At 54.9% G+C, this 20,968-nt stretch overlaps 1 protein-coding gene across 1 annotated transcript in view; it reads left to right on the top strand.

The window, feature by feature from the left end:
- The window catches only part of Pepd (peptidase D), a 134,829-nt gene extending 117,668 nt beyond the window's left edge, over positions 1 to 17,161 (top strand). The window contains exons 12-15 of the mRNA XM_051162196.1: positions 5,099 to 5,247; positions 13,746 to 13,930; positions 16,439 to 16,630; positions 17,001 to 17,161. Coding sequence (XP_051018153.1) covers positions 5,099 to 5,247; positions 13,746 to 13,930; positions 16,439 to 16,630; positions 17,001 to 17,138 — 664 coding nt within the window. The 3' untranslated portion in view covers positions 17,139 to 17,161. The remainder of the gene's footprint in view (positions 1 to 5,098; positions 5,248 to 13,745; positions 13,931 to 16,438; positions 16,631 to 17,000) is intronic.
- The last annotated feature ends 3,807 nt before the right edge of the window (positions 17,162 to 20,968 follow it).

The following is a 20,968-nucleotide window of genomic DNA, read 5'->3' as shown; positions in this document are numbered from 1 at the left end:
TGTGGCTTCCTGCCTCATCTGTCTCCCTTCTCTGGAAATGTCCATGTCCAGAGGTCATCAAAACCCAGAGAGATGAGGGTGGTTTCATCTCAGGACAGTTAGTACTTAAGGCACCGGGACCTGTGCTGCTGTCACTCTGTCTGGGTCACAGCTGGAGCCAGGGTTGCAGGCCAGCCGTCACAGTCATGCCCGTCCTTACCGCTGGGCTGCAGATACCAAGGCCTTTAGCAGCCCCTGCATCCCTTGAGCCCTGCATTGGATAAAATGATTATGCCCATTCTGGTTATGTGTCTGACTGCCAACTGTGACCCCAGGCAGAGTGAGCCTGTGCCCAGGGCTCTTCCTCTACGGTAGAAGGCCTGGGGTAAAAGGGGGCAGGGTTAGGGGCTCCAAGCTGTTGGTGCCTGGTATTCCAGTAGGCTTTACAGAACACCAGCCAGGGTTAACTAAACTCAGATCCCCTCCCTGGCCTTGCTATTTCCAAAGGGATGCTTGGTGACCACTAGGGGGCCCCCCACAGAGCATTTCATAGGGGAAGAAAAGCCAGCCTCTAGATAAGGGAACTCTCCTGCAAATGCAGGCCCTGTCTGTCTGTCTGTCTGTCTGTCTGTCTGAGTTGACTGAGGCCTTCAGTGCCTTTAGCCTTCTCACCAGGGCTCATATTTGCAGATATTGCCTCCTGGCCACAAGCAGATGACCTTCCCACGTGCTGCTGTCCCTTCTGCTTAGTTTGTCACTGCTTTGTGGCCGCACCCACTCCATTGACGTCACAACCCATGGTTTAAAAAGCACTAGTCTAGACAGTGCTCTCAGACATCACAAGACACTAGTCACCAAAAAAGTGAACTGAAGCATGCGCTGTCTGCGTGACAGCAATTGCCAGCCTCCCCCCACCCACGGCAGCCACTGCCCTGTGCCCAGCCTTGGGCCCACAGGGCTGAGGCAGGAAGCAGCTGTATGCCTGCCTCTCGTCCAGCCTACAATATGGTGCTCTCCTTGGGGCCTGGCCTGGCACTAGTGCTCTGCAGCTCTAAGAGGGCAGTCCCAGTTCTCTGCAGACATAGAAGGACCCCAGCATGGGACCGCTGGCCCTGGAGTCTGTGCTGGGGATTTACAGATCTGCTGCTGGCATGGGGACCATCCCTGCCTACCTAGACCCCGAGGAGCAGCTGGCCCAGCAAGTCGATAGGATGAGGTTCACTCCATGGCTTGACCTGTAGCCAGGGGCAGCACTGAGGCTGGCTCCACCGCTGCTGCTGGCCATGTACAGGAAGCCTGCTGGGAAGCTTGGAGTGGGCGCTGACCTGTGAGCCTGAGAAGCAGGTACCCACTGGGGCCAGCCCAGAGGGCATGCACTGCTGCTGCAGAGACAGAGTGACCAGCTACCGTCCTTTGTGTGCCTGGCCGAGGTCCAGGGTGGATGAGCATTTCCTGCTGTTCAGAACTCCACCTCTCTCCCTCCAGCCTGGGATGCAGACTGGGGAGTCTGCATGCACAAAGCAAGCATGTTTAGCCCACGTGCGTGTAAGATGTCAGTCTTGGGTGAGAAGCAGCCGAGTGTGTGCTGCATACTCGGATTAAAATGAAGCTACAAGCTGAGTACAAAGTGGCCCTTGTATAAACATTGCAGCATTCCCTCAGAGGCCTTCCGCCTGCGGGCTGGCTGGGCCCTGCACGGGGCCGAAGGGAGTTGAGCCCTCCAAAGGGAGGACCTGGACAAGGTCTGGGTGGGCCAGCGGTGGCAGGTAGCCCAGGCCTGGAGCTGCCCCATGAAGAGGCAGCGGAAGACAGAACCGCTCGTCCTAGCCAGAACCACAGCCGTAGGAACACATGTGGGGAAGAGATGCCAGCACATTGCTTGGAGACATGTCATCTCCCAGATGTCTCAGATTATCACACAGACCCACTCGGCTAGTGATGGAGGTGTCCCTGGTGGGTGTCCCTACACAGCCAGGAAGGGGAGATCTTGCATTTTCAGTTGAGCCAAGAATGACGGAATTCTCTATCGTAGTCCTGCCTGGAAAGGGCAGGCGTAGTAGACAGAAAACTGGAGGGAAATGATTTATAAAAGTGGTGGCTTTCATCCCTGGATTCCAAACGGCTTGAACTGGAATCAGTTTTGCATGGAAAAGCACCAAGGGAGGACTTTAAAAAAAATAAATAAATAAACAACAACAGAAAAAGGCAGAAAATAAGGGGAACTGAGAACACCAAAATAGACCCGAGCCCGTGCCCAAGCATCGCAGGGCAGGATGGAGCTAGCTGGCTGGGTGCACACTTCCTTCTCCAGAAAGTGGATGATCTTAACAGAAAAGAGAGCTGCAGTCCTTAGAAGCTGGAGGAGAGAGCCTGGCTTGCTGAAGAACCCAGAACACCCGCCATCTCATCTCTGGGTTCTCGGGAAGGTTTGCAGAACTTGGTTTAGTCTGTGCCCCCAAAGAGCCTTGTGTTGTCCCATCCTAGATGATTCTAGCGTTTCCTGTCATCTTGTGAGCTTCCTGGTTTGTAAAAATAGTTCATTTCTGTTTTTCCTCTAGACCAGCACCAGTAGACTTCCCCGGGGGGCGACTGCAGGTTACCCTTTATGCGGCACCTCCCCGGAATGAGTGTCCCCACAAGCCTGGCCCTGTCCCGTCTGCCCCGGCCATTTATTCCGATGCTCTTAATCCATCAAACCACAAAGCATTGTCCCCTGCCTGCCTCCAGGAAGCCCAAATAAAAGTGTTGTTTCTTTCAGCAACCCCAGACTGGCACCCCTTGCAGCTCTGGCCCCACTGTAGCCCTCACTGGCCCCAAGAACCCTTACACACACCTGCAACTTGCAAGAGCCGCATTCCCATCCTAAAGGTGGGAAAATGAGGTCCCAGAGGTTGAGTGGCAGAGGCAAAGCAAGGTAACTGACATGTTTACCTTCCCCAACTGAGGGCTTTGCTGGGCCTGTGTTCGTAGCCTCAGTTTCCCTTCCATCTGGGGTTTCCATGTGCCCAATTCTGAGGGGGAACACCCCCTACACAGGACCACAGTGCACCCCAGGGAGCAGATGCCTGGGTGTGTCTCCAGCGTCTCAAGTCTTGTTACTGAGCTGGCTGGGTGGGGCCTCCTGAAGTGAGGCCCAGGTCCCTTGAGTCTGTATCACACAGGGTCCCCCCAGAGACTTTGACCCAAGTCAAAGTTCCCAGTCCTGCTGGGGGTGTGGGGGTGGCTCCCTAGGAATCACCTGAGATGTTATCTGTGCTTTGCCTCCTGTACTGTTGACCCCGTTTATGGTGTTTTGCAACCAGAAGAGTCAGGAGATTAAAAAGTGCCTAGTTGAGGACTTTGGGTTGCAGTATGGTGCCCAAACATCCAAGCACTGGAGTTTTCCCTTTAGAATCAGCTGCCGTGGGGTAGACAGTGCTGTCTGGCAAGCCATGTGGTCAGAAGCCATGTTCCTCATGCAGGGCCAGGCGCCCACCCTGCTCCCTTGCTCTGTCTCTCAACACTAGCATAAAGGCAGCTTCTGGAATGTTTGTGGTTACCGTTAGAGTAGAGTTTGGGTAAGAGGCCCTCATAAAGGAAGCCACAGATATGCCCTGGGCTCAGGCTGGCCAGCATGTGTGTGTGGCTGCAGATGGACATGGCCACCCCGCCACACTGAGCAGAGCTGGCCTCCACTGAGGCAGGGAGACTGAAGTCCCTCAGCCATTGGGATTAATGTCCTGATCCCATGCTAGAGGGGAGCAGGTTGCCGTAGTCGCTCTGGCTCTGAGGTGACCCCTCGCCTGAAACCTATGTCAGGTCTGGACCTGCAAGCCACCAGGTGGTGCACTGGGCAGGACTCTTCTCTGCCCCCAGTGTTGAGCCCCGTGGCCTGTTATGTGGGTTCTGCCGTACCAGGAGCCATCACACAGTATCCAGAGGCAGCTCCATCCTCCTGACTCAGCAGGCCTGGCTGTTTTCCATTGTTCAGCCTCGGCCGGCTCAAGGAGCCTCTGCCTCTTCTCCTGCAAGTCCTCTTCGTTGTCTCAGCCTGCACAGCACCCCCGACCCCTCAAGAATCACATGCAGCAGTCCAGTCCCTGGGAAAGCACTGCTAAACGGGGCTACACACGCCCCAACGTTTCCACTCTGCCTCTCTCTCCTACACTGGTGAGATGTGTGTCCGACCTGGGCAGAGGGAGGGATGAGACCAGGCAGTAGAGCAGAGCCCAGGCTCCAGCCTCTTCCCGGTTCCTCCCAAGAACCGTGGGCCTGCCTGTAGGAAAGGCCTGGTGCAGCTCAACCCACTGGGCAAAGCGTCCTGGGTACAAGCAAGGTCGGGGTAGGGAGTCCCTAGGCTTGCACACATGGAAGGCAGTTGGTGTGTGGGAATCTGGAGACCTAGCCAGCCTGCCGTGAGTCCCTCCCACTGTTCAGAACACATTCCTGCAGCTGAGGCTGCTAAGGCCAGGCTTCTTCCTCAGCTCTCCCTGGGAAGGCTGAGCCAGCTCTCCCTCACTCTTCCCCCAATCCCCTCCTCCCTATTCCCCCACCTTGCTCCTCTTCCACCTTTCCTTCCTTCCGTGGTTCTGGAGGCTGAACCTAGGCTCTCACGTGTGCTAGGCTACCGCAACCTACTAAGTGACACCTCCTGCACTCTTTGTGCTCTTTTCTGAGATAAGGTCTCACAAAATGTCCAAGCTGGCTTCAGACTTACTCTGTAGCCCAGGCAGATCTCGAAATTGTTCTAGCCCCCATCACCCCACCTCCCCACCCTCTGCCTCCTGGAACTTGCGCTGTAGACCAGGCTGGCCTCGAACTCAGGGATCTGCCTGCTTCTACTTCCTGGGTGTTGGGGATTAAAGTCATACACTGCCACACCCAGCTCAGTCTTAAGATTTCAATCCTCCTACCTCCACCTCCCAAGTCTCTGAGGTGACAGGCCTGCACCATCAAGTCTAGCTTTCTGAATCATCCCCTTCTGGAAAGAAACCACCTACAGACCAGTCACAGCTGATGGGGTGACCTCAGCTCCCCGCGGCAGCCAGGCCCCGGCGGAAAGAGTGAAGGGGTGTGTGGGACAGCGCCTCCGAGCATCCGCCCGCCCGCCCGCCCACCTCACGATGCCCTCTCCCCACAGCCTGTTCGACATGGGCGGAGAGTACTACTGCTTCGCTTCTGACATCACCTGCTCCTTCCCCGCCAATGGCAAGTTCACAGAGGACCAGAAGGCCATCTACGAGGCAGTGCTCAGGAGCTGCAGAGCTGTCATGAGCACAATGAAGCCAGGTGAGGGCAGAAGCGCGGGACCCTGGGGACCTGCCTGGGAGCGGGAGCAGGAGCCGGGGTGCGGGCCGTGCTAAGTGAAGTCTGTTTGCATCTACTCCTCATGCTTGGCCAGTTAGATTCCAAGTGGTGTGAGCCCCCTTCCCCCGCCCCCAGAGCATCCTAAGGACTCAGGACTGCCAGTCAGGAACAGAGCTGGGTCTGCAAATTCAACCCCTTGTGACCCCGTGTCCCATTTCCCTACATGGCCCTCCACCCATAGTGGTCATTAGCACATCAGCATGGTCCCTGCCCGATCCCAAAGCAGAGTCCACCTGGGGAAGGTCCAGGCCAGCTTTGGCTACTGGCATCTGTGAACCCCAGAGCACACTCTAACCTCACACAGAGGCCACGACCTTGAATCATACAGCTTCTCCTCGGGGTTGTTTGTCTGTATGTGGGGAGGCAGCACCCCGTAAAGCTCTAAGCTGAATGGTAGAAAGCACCTAAGACTACCAAGCACGAGCTAGTCATCCATTGCGGTCACTGTCCCTGCTACAGTGGCGGTATCTGGCCTGGTGTCCTCTCTTCATGCAGCCAACTGCCTGCACCCCCCCCACACACACACACACACTTGTGAGAACTTGTGATGCTAGCTCAAAGTGTTGTGCTACCACAGAACCTGGTTCCCTGTCCCCACCTCCTCCCAGAGAAGCAGCTGGCCCTATGGCAACCCAGCTCTCCCCACACCGCATGGGGGCCCTATGCAAAAGGTAACAACACAGGGGCCCAAGGCATGCAGAATGCAAGCCCTCGGCCTAGCCCAGCAGCATGCTGGTTGCAAGCTGGGCTTTAGCCTTGCTATGGCTAGCTCTCTGTCCTACCACAGAGAACACTCTAGGACAAGCTCACCCAGCTCTGGTCGCCAGCATCCACACTCTTACGGACCAGGGAGCTGGCTGCAGCCATCCAACTCCTCTGTGATCTGGAAGATGAGTAAGAGTGTCAGGGTCTGTGGGGGGCCATGAGAGGCCTGAAAGCTGCGGGGTTTGTTGTTGGTTGTTCAAGACAGGGTTTCTCTGTGTAGCCGTGATGGTCCTGGACTCACCTTGTAGACCAGGCTGGCCTCAAACTCACAGCAATCCACCTGCCTCTGCCTCCCAAGTGCTGAGATTAAAGGCGTGCATCACGACCACCCATCTGAAAGCTGGGGGCGGGGGTTGTTTTGTTTTGTTTTTGTTTTCATTTAAACTTTTCTTAGCTTTTTTTTTTTATTCATTTGTTCAGATTACATCTCAGTTGTTATCCCCTCACTTTTATCTTCCCATTCCTCCCTCCCTCCCTCTTTCACCCTTTTCCCCTCCCCTACGTCAATGGCAGAAGGAGGGAGACCTTTTCCCCACCATAAGGTCACAGCCTATCAGGTTTCATCCTGGTAGCCAGCTTATCCTTTCTCTGAGGGCCACTAGGCCTCCCCACCAAGGGGAAGTGGTCAAATATGGGGCACCAGAGTTCATGTCAGAGTCAGTCCCCGCTCTCCACACAACTGTGGACAATGTCCTGTCATTGGCTAGATCTGAGTAGGGGTTCAATGTTTACTGCATGCATTGTCCTTGGCTGGTGCAGTAGGTTAAGCAGACCCTTGATAGCATGTCTAAGGACTCTGGTGGCCACACTTGCACATCTCCATGGTGCCCTGATTTTTTTAAGAGGAGGAGGAGAAAAGAAAAGAAAATGATCTTGGTCCCCAGGACTGTAAAAGCCCCAGGATGTGGCGTGCTGTAGTCCCAGAACTTGCTGGTTCAGCATTTAGCTAAATAGTTCCCTGTGGCCCCATTTCCCACTCTTGGAATGACTTGCACTGTGACCTCAGGGCCCCGTTCAGTAGTGGAGGGACCTCAATATCAGTCAATTTCTTAAGAGTTGAGAACGGTCCTCAGGGCCAGTCTAGCCCTGAGAGCCCCCGCCAGAGGCTAGGAGCTGCCTGGGGGTTGTGGATGCAGGCCCCAACCCTACAGCCCCACATCCTCACTCAGCATGCAGGACCAGAGCTTGACAGAAGGATGGGCCCAAAGAAAGTCAATACGCCTGTGAGGAAGACAAGGGACGCCTGAAAGCAAAGCAGTCCTACAGGCAGCAGTAGTGACTGGCTCACCTGGGCTGCTGCAGGACACTGCAGCTTAAAGAGCAACAGCGCCTCTGGGAGTCAGAGGAGGTATTGCAGGGCCACAGGGACTCAGGGACAGTGTAGGAAGCTGGTGTGTGTTTGTGGGTGTGGGTGTGTGTGTGTTTGTGTTGAGGTCTGTGAAGGAGCCCTACAGGGAGCTGGAGCTGCAGGGTATGTGTGCTATGTCCCTTCTTAAACTAAAGCCAGAGAGCAGCCACCTACATGGCCTACAGTCAGTCTCCTATCTTTACACCACAGGCAAGCGTTTTTTGTTCATTATGTCATTTAAAAATCACTATTTCACAGTGTGTAGTTTTGGCTGGGAGGGTGGGGTGGAATGTTGTCCCCCATGAAGTGTGGCTACCATCACTCCACGAAGGACTGGGGCCCGGGTCTCTGCCATCCAGTGTCTATGATGCTAACCTCACGCCACTCTCTGCAGACAGCTGTGTCCTCCCATGGGTTAAGTTGGCAGGGGCCCCATCGCATTGGGTGGTGTCTTCAAACCTCTGCTGGCAACAGTGAAATGTGGGTGTTGGGCCAGAAAAGGCTGTTCCCACTGCTCAAAGCAGAGCTTGCTGGGTAAGAGCCCCGAGGCCAACCTGGACCCAGCCACCCTCATGTGTTATGCTGAGGAAGCAGCAGAGGGGCATCATGGGGGGCATGGAGTGGGGTCGTCTGCCATCTGCCACAGTGGAGACTGGAAGCGAGGCTGGGCCTCAGAGAGGAGTGTGGACGCCGGGGAGCTGATTGGAGGGGGCGATCCTGCTTGTCAGCACAGCAGTGTCCCTCCATTTGTTCACCCGGGACCATCAAACTCCCATCCCTCCACGCTGCCCGCGTCTTGGCCTCAGCAAAGCCAGCTGGGACCGGACATCATCACCAGTTAGTAGCTTGGCCAACGCGGCCCAACCAGTTGTCCAGAAAGTGTCCAGGCTTACCCAGCTGGTCCCCAGTTTGCACTGAGGGAAGCCTTTGGCCGGATCCCTACACCCACCCGGCTGCCTTTCCTGGCTATGCAGGCTACTTGGGGCATCCAGACTCAGCTCCTGTGAGTCCACATGAGGCAGAGCCTCACTAAAGGTCCACTGTCTCTGCTGGGCTCTTGGAGGCACAGACCTGGCCTGGGAAAGCCCTTGCTGGCAGCTTGAAGATTTCGTTGTGGGAGAACAGAACAGAGGCCCCAGCAGTTTCAGTCCATTATGGCACTCTGGGGTTCCGCAAGAGCAGAGTTAGACTTCTGTCTGGTCACACAGTATAGGCCGGACCCACAGGGTTTCATGTCCTGTGTTCACAGAGGGCTGCTCAGCAGCTGGGGACAGTTCGCCTCACCATAGTGCTAAACTGCCAGTGGCAAGGTCAGCCCCCTGCCCATCTCAGAGGAATGGTCCCTGGTTTGTGGGTTCAGCTCCTGAGCCAAGACAAACGCCCTGCTGAGACTGCCCGGCTGCTTCCTGAGCCCTTCCACGGAAGAGTAAATAAAGACAGGCAGGAAATCACACAATGACGCCCAGGGGAAAGGCAGGCCCCAGAACCATCAGAGCTCACATGGGCCAGCAGCTGCATCCCTGGGGGACTGAAGGATGCAGGCCTCGGCTCCTCATCCTGGGCCAAGAGGTGGAGCAGCCTCTGTCACTCAGAGAGCGAGGGTGGGGGTGGGCTTGGCCAGGAGGTCACTGCAGGGTGGGCAGGAGGGTAGGCAGGCTGCTCTGGCACCTGGGAGAACACTGTCCATCGGTGCTGGCTACTGGCTGGGTGGAGTCCGAGTCACAAGTGGCTTTAGTGTTTTCAGGGCCAGCTGCCCGTCTGTGTTGGTTGCGCACTTTGAGGTTAAAGGTGTGTGCCGCCACACCTCCTGCCAGGCATTGGTGCAGGCATCTCCCAGAACCCACCGCTTCTCCTAATCCTGCCCAGTCACAGTCTACACAGCACCGTACCTGCTTCAGCTGCTGCCGGTGAAGGCTGCTGTGGGTGTGCGTGCATGCGTGCGTGCATGTGCTCACTCGATGGGGTAGAGGTAGGGTAGCAGCATGGAGGGAGGGGCTGGCTGTCAGTGGCCAGCCAGCAGCACCCCTGCTCCCAGGATGAGCCTGGGATAGAGGGATAGAGGAATGTAAGTGATGACCAGGTGAGTAGGGAGGGCCACAGGGCAGTGTGCACAACAGCTGAGTCCATCGGTCCTCTGTTGATCTGTGGGTGGGGAGAGGGGTCGCCTTTCCTGGCTCCCTCCTACCTGGACATGCAGCTGGATTTCCTGTTGACCCTTGACTGCAGAGATGCTGAGGAATACGGAGGTTGTGCCATTAGCAGTGCAGGGACCTCATGTCACCCCATGGTGCCCTTTGCAGGAGCCAGACCTGGGAGGGCTGTCTCGGGTCCACTGTCCACCACTCACACTGGTTGCAGGACAGAGGGGCAAGCTCCCTGTCTTCCCTGCCTAGCTCCAAGCACTTGCGTGTGTGCTCCCAGAGTGTGCAAGAACGAGCTTCAGGAAGTGTGCACACGACAGCTCCGCCTCCACTTCAGCAGCAGCAGCAAGGCGCCTCCAGCCTGGACACATGCTGCTTCCTGCCCCTCTACAGGGTGAATGAGTCCCCAAGGCCCTGAAGTAGACACAGCAGGGTGGGCTGGGCTAGAAGCTCTGGGCCTGATGCCAGCTTGGCCTGCCATGCAGCTAACTCACTGCAGCTCCCAGGGCCTGCCCTGAGCCCTGGGCTTTATGCCTTTGCTCCCACACTCCACAGGCCTGGCTCCCACATCCAGCATCCCGTGAGGGCCATTGTCCGCATATGAAGTGAGTTCTTTGTCTGACCAAGTAGCCTCGGGAGTGGGTGAGGGGGATCTGCTGCCTTCCTGGCTCGGCCTGGGAGCCCCCCAGGGCTGTCACACTCTGGGCAGCAAGCCTGGGGCTGTGATGGATGCTGCTGGAGGCTCTACGAGGCCTCCCTGGCTCCAGCAGCAGCAGCAGCAGCAGGCTCCAGGCCCACTGGAGAGCTGGTAAGAGAGGCCAGGTGGAGCAGGGGCCAGCAGGAACCCATCCCGGAGCCTGGGCACAGGAACTGCCTCCTCTCTGAGCTCTTGTCACTAAGCAGGTGGTGTGGTGCCAACTTCTAGGAGGGGACTCTTCTCACCCCGCATCTGCTCTCAGAGTGGGGTGCAGGTCACTCATGAGTTCAGGGCTATGTACTTCCAGCCGGTGAAAAGCTATCAGGAAGACTAGTGCTTCATTTACCCCTCATACTTAGCAAGTGCCAGACACAAAACAAGGCTAGAACCCCACCTCCTCGGGCCCAGGCTATGCCGCCCTGCTATTCTGCCATGGATTGGCTCTGGCAGGGCAGGAGGGGACAATCAGAGAGGACTTCCTGGGGAAAGTCAACCGGAGTTGTGTGGAGAGGTATCTCCCCACTGGGACTGCAGGGGGGAAGAATGCAGAGATGGGTGAAGTGATACAGCGTTGTCTACTGACACTGGTCCAGCTGCTCCCCCAACAGAGGGGAGCAAGATACCATTGTTCCCCAGTCTCTCCGAGGGATACTGCTGTTTCCAGAAAGCTGGGGTGAGATTAACAGCAGTAATGGAACAAGATAGGAGAGCCAGGCACCGTCCACCTGAGCTGTAGAGGGGGCTGGTCTGCTGGGATGCTCCCACCTCAGCACCTGGGCCCTCACGGTCCTGTGAGCTGCAGAGGTGGAAGGGGCCCAACCACAGCCTTGCCCAGGAAGGCAACCTTCACACACTTGAGGGACCCCACCCAGGCATGGGTGTCATAACCATCACCCGTGCCAGATGCCGTGGCCAAGTCACTGGAGGTTTAATCACTGTCACGACCTAACCACACACAGGCAGAAAGCAAGCCCCCACTTACAGCCAAGAGAGCTGTGCCTTGCGGCTGAGGGTGTGCATGCAAGGAAGACAGGCCCTGGGGCCCAGGACCTATGTCTGGGCAAGCAGCTGCAGCCCTCTGGGAGCCACCATGAAGCATGGGGTCCACCTGATGCCCCCCTCAGTCAAGGTTCGGCCAGGCATGTGGGCCCAGCACTGAAATCAGTCATGCTGGGAGGCAGACTGTTTCCTGGGCTCTCCTTTGCTGACTGAGGACCGACCCATGCAGGGAGAACAGCTAGGCTCCCTGTGCTGGGCAAATGGAGTTGAGTGAGCACAGCTCTGCCAAGCCAAGACTTGGGGTGCCATAGGGATCACCACTCTGGCGAGGATACGTCAGAAGAAATTAAGCAGTTGTATCGGGGAGTGTCCAGGAACAGCGGTGAGGATGGGGGATAGCTTCAGGGCCACCACACCCACCACAGCACAGGGATAGGCTAGCGTAGCCAAGGCCAAGGCCCGGTGTAGCATTCTTCTAGAGCAGAAGGGTACCCTGGTCTCTGGAGAGTCCTCCAGGAGAGGCAGCAGGGTAGGGCAGAACTCTCCAGGCCAGAGGTGCAGCAGATTTGCCTCACACACCTAGACCACACCATGGCCAGAGTGCTGAAGCCAGGCTCTGGCTGCGCATCCAAGACAGATCAGTAGTGGCTAGTGCCCTGGAGAGACAAGACTGTAGCCAGCTTTCTGGGGCCAGTTTTGTGGCTCTTGGACAGAGGCAGCACCTGTGGGCCAGGGACTCAGGAGAGCTTGCTCAGATCACAGAACGAGTGACAGCTGGGATTCCAGTTACCCAACCTCCATTGCTGAAATGCCAACCACTGGTGAGAGCCCTCACTCACAGGGTGAAGGCTGGGTCAGCCAGGGAGTTGTGTGTGTCTAGGAGACCCCCAGACGGGAGGCAGCAGTAACAAAGCACCCTAGAAAGGCCAGACCAGCCTCAGAGACAAACTCCTCCCTGTCCACACATACAAGGGCCGTGTCGCAGGGCACCTATGAACTAGCCTTGCAGCCTCACACCTGCACAAGACCACATACCACCAGCCTTCTATCAGCCGTGGAGGCTCAGCAGGCTGGGCTCCCAGGCCTGGCCCTTTGTGGTTCAGGATCCCGGAAAGCAGTGGTTCTCAACCTTCTAAGGCTTTGGCCCTTTAACACAGCTGCTCAGGTTGTGGTGACCCCAGCCGTAAAAGTATTTCATTGCTACTTCATAGCTGTGATTTGGCCACTGTTATGAATTGTAATGTAATATCTGATGTGCATGATGGTCTTAGGCAGCCCCTGTGAAAGGGCTGAGACCCGCTGCTGTAGCGCCTTGAACCACACAGAGTTCCCAGCCTTAACCTCTCACGGCACTGACCATCAAGGTGTGGGGCAATGTCAGGGCATGTCTGGGTCTCAGTCAGAAGGGAGTAAGTCCAGCCATGGGCTTGAGCCTGACTGGGAGGTGCCAGAAGTGCTAATGCTCCCTACCCTCTGGGCACTGCTGTGACCTGAGCTCAGCCATTGGGGTCAGAGCTGAAGACTTTCTGGTCTTTATCTGGCGCTCTCCCTAGACGGGTCCTCCACAGCAGGCGGGGCAGCCCTGGTACTGCATGAGGCCCTATGGGGGGCTCCCTGTTAGTCCAAGCAGTGCCGATTTCCTCTGTCCTTAGCCTCGGACCCACAGAGTTCATCGGCTCCTGAAGCTGCGTGTCTCGGGGTTTCTGTGGCTGCGATGGAGCACCATGACCAACCTGGGGAGTAAAGAGTTTAATCAGTTTGTTGAGGGAAACCAAGGCAGGAGTTAATGCGGAACCCATGGAGGGTGCTGCTTCCCCTGGCCTGCGCAGCCTGCCTTCTGAACCCACATGGGCTGGGCCCTCCCCCATCAATCACTGAGTAAGAAAAGGCCTTACAGGGTTGTCTGCAGCCTGATGTTACCCAGGCTTTCTTGATTGAGGCTCCTCCTGCCTCAAAATAGCTGTAGCCTGTTAAGTTGGCATAAAGCTAGCTAGCACAGGAGGCTCTCCGCAATGACCTCTGCCCCAGAAATGTGGGGTAGAGATGAATTTGATTAGCAGCCTGCGCTCAGACATCCAGGAAACCATGGAAATTATTCCAGACCCCTGCCCACCAGAGGGTGAGGCCATGCCAGCTGTACCTTCACCCAGAAACCTTTGTGCCCACAGCAGCTTCCAGACTGAGTCAGCCATTATGGGGTCAGGCCCCAGGCCTTTCCTGCCCCACCTCCAACAGCCAAGCCCAGGCTGAAACTCTGAAGCGTCCTTTGGGACCTGAGCCACTCCTATCTGCTCTTGGGTGGAGAGCCAGGCCCTGGCTTTGGGTTGCAGAAGTATGGTCCTGCAGTGTGAAGATCAGAGTCTTGGGGTCCTGAGCCTTACAGGCAGCTTGGGTTAAATGACACTCAGTCCTAATGTGTGGCCCTGTCCCCAACCCTTGGGCTGGCTTATCATGGCTTCTTAAACCGCAGGTGTCTGGTGGCCGGATATGCACCGGCTGGCTGACCGTATCCACCTGGAGGAACTGACACGCATCGGTCTCTTGAGTGGCAGTGTGGATGCCATGCTGCAGGTCCACCTGGGAGCCGTGTTCATGCCACATGGGCTAGGCCACTTCCTGGGCCTCGACGTGCACGATGTGGGAGGCTACCCAGAGGTCAGTGTGCACAGTGGTCTTGCTAAGCCTGGCCCTGACAGGGTTTTATTTTTTGTTTTGTTTTGTTTTGGGGGGGGGGTGCTGGGATATAGTGGAACAGGAGGGACAGGTCTCCCTGTGAGACACAGAAGAAATGGGGTCCTGGACACAGCAGGGTGGGTCAGTGAGTGAGGTGGGTGCCCAGGACAGATGCTGTGTGGTAATATCTATGCACAGGGTCCCCAAAGGACATGGAACTGAAACCAGGTCTCACGTGCAGTCACACCGAACCCCACATGCTCTTCATGCAGACTTACCTCGGCCCTTAGACCCTCAGCAGCAGACCCCTTTCCTGCTCCTTGGCTGGCTCACCCCTGCCTCCTGGCCACTGGCAGGAGAGGACAGCTCGAAGGGCATTTTCAGACAAGGCTCCTTCTCCCTCTTACCACCAGCTCTCAAAGGACCACCCAGCGGGTGCATGGGGGCTCCTGGGAAGCCAGACTGGGCAGGTGGCTGTAGCCCCTCAGGCTTATCCCTGCTGCCCAGCCTGGCCGAGCGCCTACCGTGCAGGGGGCTGATTGTGCAATTGGTGCACACCCTGGGGCCCACCAGCCAGTTAGCCAAGACCAGAGCCAGCCTCTTGGCTGTGGGGTATTTTGAAAGCACTAAGAGTGATTTTGGGGGATGGGGAGGATTGCTCAAGAGAAGCATTATTATTCAATTATTTTTTTTTTCTCAAGTGTAAACAGTTAAATTTGGAGAAACAAAATCAGTTTTAATTTCCTAATTTCTGTCCATCCTATTGTGTGCAGGGAGCCAAGAGCAGCCCTTTCCAGACATTGTTAGTTGAGGTTCGTTATTCATTAGTCGCCAAAGTCCTTTTTTTCCACCAAAGAAAATTGGCAGCAAACTGTTTTCATCTTTTCCAGTAAGCAGTCCTTTGTGCTCGGCCTATTCTTCTGACAGATAAACACTGTGGAAAAAATATGGCTTTTCCTATAAAAGTCATTTGTTTTATTTCAGGCCTACAGACACATCTGGGTCTCTTCTCAGGGTCCAGTACAAGTTGAGGCCTCACTGAGCACTCATGGACACCCATAGCATAGCTGGCATCTCTTAACAAGAGGGACACATACTGTCCCTGTCCTGGGCCTGTAGGTCACTCGGACAGGCTTACCATCCTCCTCTGCTATGTCTGTTGGAGGCTAGCCTGTAGTCCCCAACCCAGCAGACCCTGGGGTCAACTGCTGAGGGACTGTTCTCAGGCAGGCAAAGCCTTTAGTCCCCTGACCCCAGTTGAAGTGATGGTCCTAAACTTTGCTGGCTGGCAAGATGGAGTGGGCCCACTGTGTGTAAGCTCAGTGCCACGCTGGCCTAGCATGCTCAAGACCCTGAGTCCCAGTGCCACAAAACCCAAAGCAAGCCAACCAAACCAACCCAGGAGACATGACCTAGTCAGGCCATGCCCCTCAGCAGGCATCCACAGCTGTGGCTTTTCACAGAGAAGGCACAAGTTAGGATGTAGATCAAGGGCAGGAAGGAGAATGAGATGCCAAGAAGACGGTACAGTCTTTCAGCGGCAACTGCAAGACCATAGAACAAGAGCCCAGCACAGCAAGCAGACAGGAAGCAGGCCCCTGCCCTCCACAGGAGCACCTGACCTGAGCAGAGGCCTGGCGCTCTCTGAGGTGCACCCTCCTTCCCAACCCTCCAAGCGGGCTGGTCCAGAGGCAAAGTGCTGTGAGGCTGATGATGACACCAGCCAGGGTTCTTCCCAGAGCATGACCCAGAGGCACGTTGCTCTGCGTCCCATCACCACCTCCATCCTGGCCTGCTCACACCAGTGGCCATCCCTGCCCTCACGAAATCCCAGTCACAGCCCTCCTCCCTGTGCCCAGCCTTGGAGGCTGAGCCAGCCTGTTTCTGGTTTACCTTACGTGAACCACTAATTGAAGTCTGATGTTCTTGGCCCCCAAACAGTCAGAAATGACAGCTCCGTCTCCAGCAGCTGGACGTCCTTGGAGGAGCCACAAGTAGGGCAGGGCAAACTCAGATCCTGACCAGAAAGTTTACTTGCTGCCCACTTGCTCAGAGGCCCCATCCACAAGCCAGTGGGTACCCCGGGGATCTGGGGGAGGAGCGGGGCACACAGAGCCTCTGCAGGAAGCAATGATCCATCACTAGTGCCATCAATGGCCAGGTACAAGCTAGACACAAGCAGGTACTGGTGATAACAGGCCCATCCTAATGCCAGCAGGGGTCCCTTCCTCTGTTGAAAAGACTGACTTGGCGTGGAGGAGATTGAGTTGCCTGAAAGAAAGCACAAGCCAGACCCTGCAGGCCGTGTAACCTCCTAAGAGCTTTTCTGGCTTCTGACCTGCAGGAGGGCCTAAGTGAGGGCAGAGCCCACCAGCCTTTGGGTGGCCAGTCAGGGGAGAACCCAGGGGGCTGCAGCCGGTCCTGTCTGGCTGTTCTCCAGAGCAGCCCTGGGACTGCCCGTTGGCTTCCCCACCTTTCCTGTCTCCACAGGGTGTGGAGCGCATCGATGAGCCTGGCTTGCGGAGCCTGCGCACGGCGAGGCATCTGGAAGCAGGCATGGTGCTGACTGTGGAGCCAGGCATCTACTTCATCGACCACCTCTTGGACCAGGCCCTGGCAGACCCGGCCCAAGCCTGCTTCTTCAACCAGGAGGTCCTACGGCGCTTTCGCAACTTTGGTGGGGTGAGTACCTGGGAGGCCCAGTCTTAGTCCCAGAATGTCCACCACCCACCCCACAGCTTGTCACCTTTGCCTCAAGAAAAGTTGTTTAAGGCCTGGTCAGTCCCAAGCAGGTGCCTCACCTCTCAATAGATCCTTCAAAATGCCCATCAGTCCCAGACACTCCATGTAAGCATGAATTATAAGGACCCTAGGAGGAGCCTGGTCTTGCTTCCCTAGAGGCTTTGAGACCAATCTGTCTTGTCACACAAACCAGTCCCATCCCTCAGAAAGCTGCTCTTAGATAGCACTGTCAGGCTGGATCAGGTTGGCTCCACTAATGTGGCAAATTAAGCCAGCCCGGTCGTCACAGCATCCTGTCTGGCTGGCCCAGGTCCGTATCGAGGAGGACGTCGCGGTGACTGACAGTGGCATGGAGCTGCTGACCTGTGTGCCCAGGACCGTGGAGGAAATTGAAGCATGTATGGCAGGCCGCGACAAGGCCTTCACACCCTCCTCTGGCCCAGAGTAGAGCAGCTCAGTAAGACAGAGCCCTGGCACCCTTCTGTGACGTCAGCCTGCCTGGGGCACCCAACAGCAGAGGCAGTGCTCAGCAATGATGCTGCCACAACCATCACCGCTGTTGCCAAAACCTGCAAGATCACATCCCTATCCTTGACTCTGCTTAAATGACAGTGACTCGGTGCTGATTAAAAAAGAACCCTGCTCTTAAGTCTTTTTTTCCTTTTTCCTGCTCTTAAGTCTTAACTCACTTCTTTTGCTATTTCTATCTTTGTGCTCAGGAAAGACACACTTGTGTCTTCTCCCCACCCCACCCCCAAAAAATCAACATGCAGAATAAAATTTGCAATAAAAGTTTTTCTAAAATGGTCCCCTGTGTCCTGCTTCCTCTTGACTCCTTCACTTTCCTCTTTACTTCCTTCATGAAGCACGCAGAGAGCCGTGGCCCAAGATGCCGTGTCAGCCCTAGGCGCGCGTTCCCAGAACAGCGCTGTGGGCACAGGCCCTGGCCCTCTGCTTTCGCTGGACTGGTGGGGAGAACCAGGGGGTCTCCACCAGCAGCTTTCACTGGGCTCGAGGGATTCTGCCGGAGTCAGTGCAGCCCTGGCACCTGCCGCCAGGACTCCCACGCAGACGGGCACCAGGACCACTGGGCATTTGCTAAGAGGTTCTGGGACCTTGATTTCATTTTTATACTAGCAAAGACAGCACATGTCAGTAGCAGCACTGTATAACGGAAGGTTTTCCTCCAACACCCCAGCTCCCAAAATACCTACCCCGAGACTTTATTATTTATGAAATAAGCTTTGGCTCCTTCCCCAACTAACCTTTAACTTCAGTTACCTGTTTATTCTGTGTACCACATGACTGGTTAGCTCTCCAGTTTCATGTGTCGCTCTCAGCATCCTGGGGCGTTTCTCCCACCTGTCTTTTTCCCAGAGTTCTTATCTCTGCCGGAACTTCCTGCCACAGCTAATAAGCCATCAGCTTTTTATTGGCAGGTTATGCTTCCATACACACAAGAGAGTCTCTACTGCACTGCCTCAGGCAGCGGCATGGGAGAGGGGGGCCTAGCCCCAGCACCCCCCAAGTCCATTCCGAGACTGTGGGGAGGGGGGCCCGTCTGTGCCCATGGTGATCCACCTGTCCTCTTTGCTTGACAATGTGTCTGATCGTCCTGGAGGCCTGCCCTAGCCCACGATACAGTTCCAGGGAGATGAAGAAGAGGCGAGAGAGGTTCCACCAGGATGTGGCTCAGTAGGCTTACCTCCCTAGCACTGCCGTGCCTGTGATCGCAGGACCTGGGAGGCTGGAGGCAGCGTGTCCAAGGTTACACGGTGGAGTTTACCAGCCTGGGACATGAAACCCTATCTCAAAGTAGAGAGAGGCCAGTCTGGACTACAAAGTGAGTTTCAGGCCAGCCAGGGCTACAGAGAAAGACGTTTGACTCAATCAATGAGTGAATGAATGAATGAATTTAAAAATAAAATGCAACTGTGATGGAGGGAAAAACTGGTCCAAGCTAGAGGCTTCAAGGGTTTAGTTACTACATATTGCTTAGGATGTGGCCACGTGAAAAAAGACACACACACACACACACACACACACACACTAAACAAAACAAAAAAACAAATGCTGACCTCACTCAGTCCCAAAGCACCATTTATCTCACTTCTTAGGTTTATAACATCTGTTCTTAGGGTTCGTGCAGTGTAAATGGGCCCATCCCCTGGCTGCCCACCACACACAGCAGTCTGAGTAAACACAGGCTTACTCTATCCCATTTTCCCGAAGCTGTATCTATTTCCTCCAACCTCTGCAGAAATCTGTATAGCTTCAAAACTGGATGGGGCCCTTCCAGAACCTTCTACAGTGCTAAAGCCTTCCCCACACTCGGGGCCTCAAGTCTCCTTTTAAGTTTCACTTCAAAGTAGGCCATCAGTGTTGCCTCAAAGAAACACGCCATGAGGGGAAAGGACAGGAGGCCAAGACTAAACCAAGAAAGGTCTCAAGTAAAGCAAGAGATGCTGCACTCCAAACAGAGCTGCAAGAAGTAACAGAGAGAATGGAGGGGATAAAGGAGCTCACAGCAGCACTGGGGAGCAGTAGGGAGCACAGGAGGTTCTAGAGAGCATGCGACACACCGCCATGCAGGGGAGGGAGGGGGCTGTGAGCTGGGCAGAACTGGGTGGCAGGGTCTGAAGCAGGCAGGAACACTGAGGTCCAACGTGAACTTGGTGCCATAGGAAGGCACCTGACAGCTGCTTCAAAGGGAGGGCGAGGAGTCCGGGGCGAGGAGCGAGGAGTCGGGGGACTGCCTGTGGCAAAAGACAACCTAGGAGTCGGACTTCTTTTTTTTAAATGCACAAAATGCAGTTACAAATTCTTCAGACATGTGCAAGCACTTTGAGAACTGGTCATTCTGAAAGCTTTTTTTTTTTTTTTTTTTTTTTTTTTTGAGACAGGGTCTCTCTCTGTGTAGTCCTGGCTGTCCTGGACTCATCTGTAAACCAGGCTGGCCTCGAACTCACAGCAATCCACCTGCCTCTGCCTCCCGGGTGCTAGGATTAAAGGCGTGTGCCACCACGTCCGGCTTCTGAAAGCATTTTTACTAAGACCTGATTTTGTCACAAAGTACATATAAAACTTTTTAATACAAATCCTTAGAAATAAAACTCTTTAACTAGCACAGGAGATATATATAGCTCAGCTGATAAAGAGACCAGCCTGGTCTACAGAGTGAGTTCCAGGCCAGCCAGGGCTACCAGAGAAACCCTGTCTCAAAAAACAACAACAACAACAACAAAAAACCAAACCTAGGTTCAAGCCCCAGAGTCACATAAAACCAGATGTTGTGGTACACACCTGTAATCCTAGCTCTAGGAGAGGTGGAGGCAGGAGGATCAGAAGTGCAAAAGTCTTACCTGGCCGCACACCGGCTCACTAAAACACAAACAGAAAGTTACAACTTATTCAAATGACATGGGACAGAACACCACCGAGGTGATTAGTGCACTACCTTTTTTTTTTTTTTTTTTTTTTTTGAGACAGGGTCTCAGCGGTGCTCAAGCTGGCCTCAACTTCAAAATCTTTCATCTCCATAATGCTGGGGTTACAGGTGTGCACCACCATACTCAGCCCAGAGTTTTCAGCAATTAACGTATCTCCCGGTAGGGATAAGGTTATTGTGTAATTTAAATTCTGATTTCTGTCTCAGCGTTGTGTAAACACTGCTTCCCAGCTGTTCCCTGGTATGTCAATAAAGCAGCTTACAACCAATCGCTGAGCAGGGGAAAGAAGAGGGCTGGACTTCCTGCCAGCCAGGAGGAGGAGTCAGAGGAGGAAGTAGGAGCTTGAGCCTGGTAATTCACCCACCAGGTCCTAGGAAGATGTAGGAGGGAGGAGCTGAGGAAAACTGCAAGTATCGCTGGGATGTTTGCTGATAGACAAAATAACAGAGGGTTGAAAATAGATATAAACTGCTTAAGATTGTGCTGGGAAGCTTAATTTTAAATAAAAAGTCTCAATTATTTGTGCGATAGCCAGGTTAAGAAATAAGCTAAGAGGGAAAAGCATCTAAATGGCCCTTTATCTCTTGAAAGACACAATTCAAATTGGCTTCTTGTATTCCCGGTGTTTCTGAAATCGGCCAGTTCACTTCCATTTCCCAGCACCATGTAAGTAAAGATGGTGTGTGTTCGCTAAAACGTTGTCATGGATAGGCCTCAAACCTGAACCACAGGCTAGGAAGCATAGAAAGACAGGCAGCCCCTGTCACCGTGTCCCCTCCTCTAGGGTGCAGTTTTAAGCTGGACCAAACAACTCAAGTTGCATTCAAGT

The sequence above is a fragment of the Acomys russatus genome, chromosome 19 (assembly GCF_903995435.1).
Source record: "Acomys russatus chromosome 19, mAcoRus1.1, whole genome shotgun sequence".
Classification (NCBI taxonomy): domain Eukaryota; kingdom Metazoa; phylum Chordata; class Mammalia; order Rodentia; family Muridae; genus Acomys; species Acomys russatus.
This window is presented reverse-complemented; position numbering and strand designations above follow the sequence as displayed.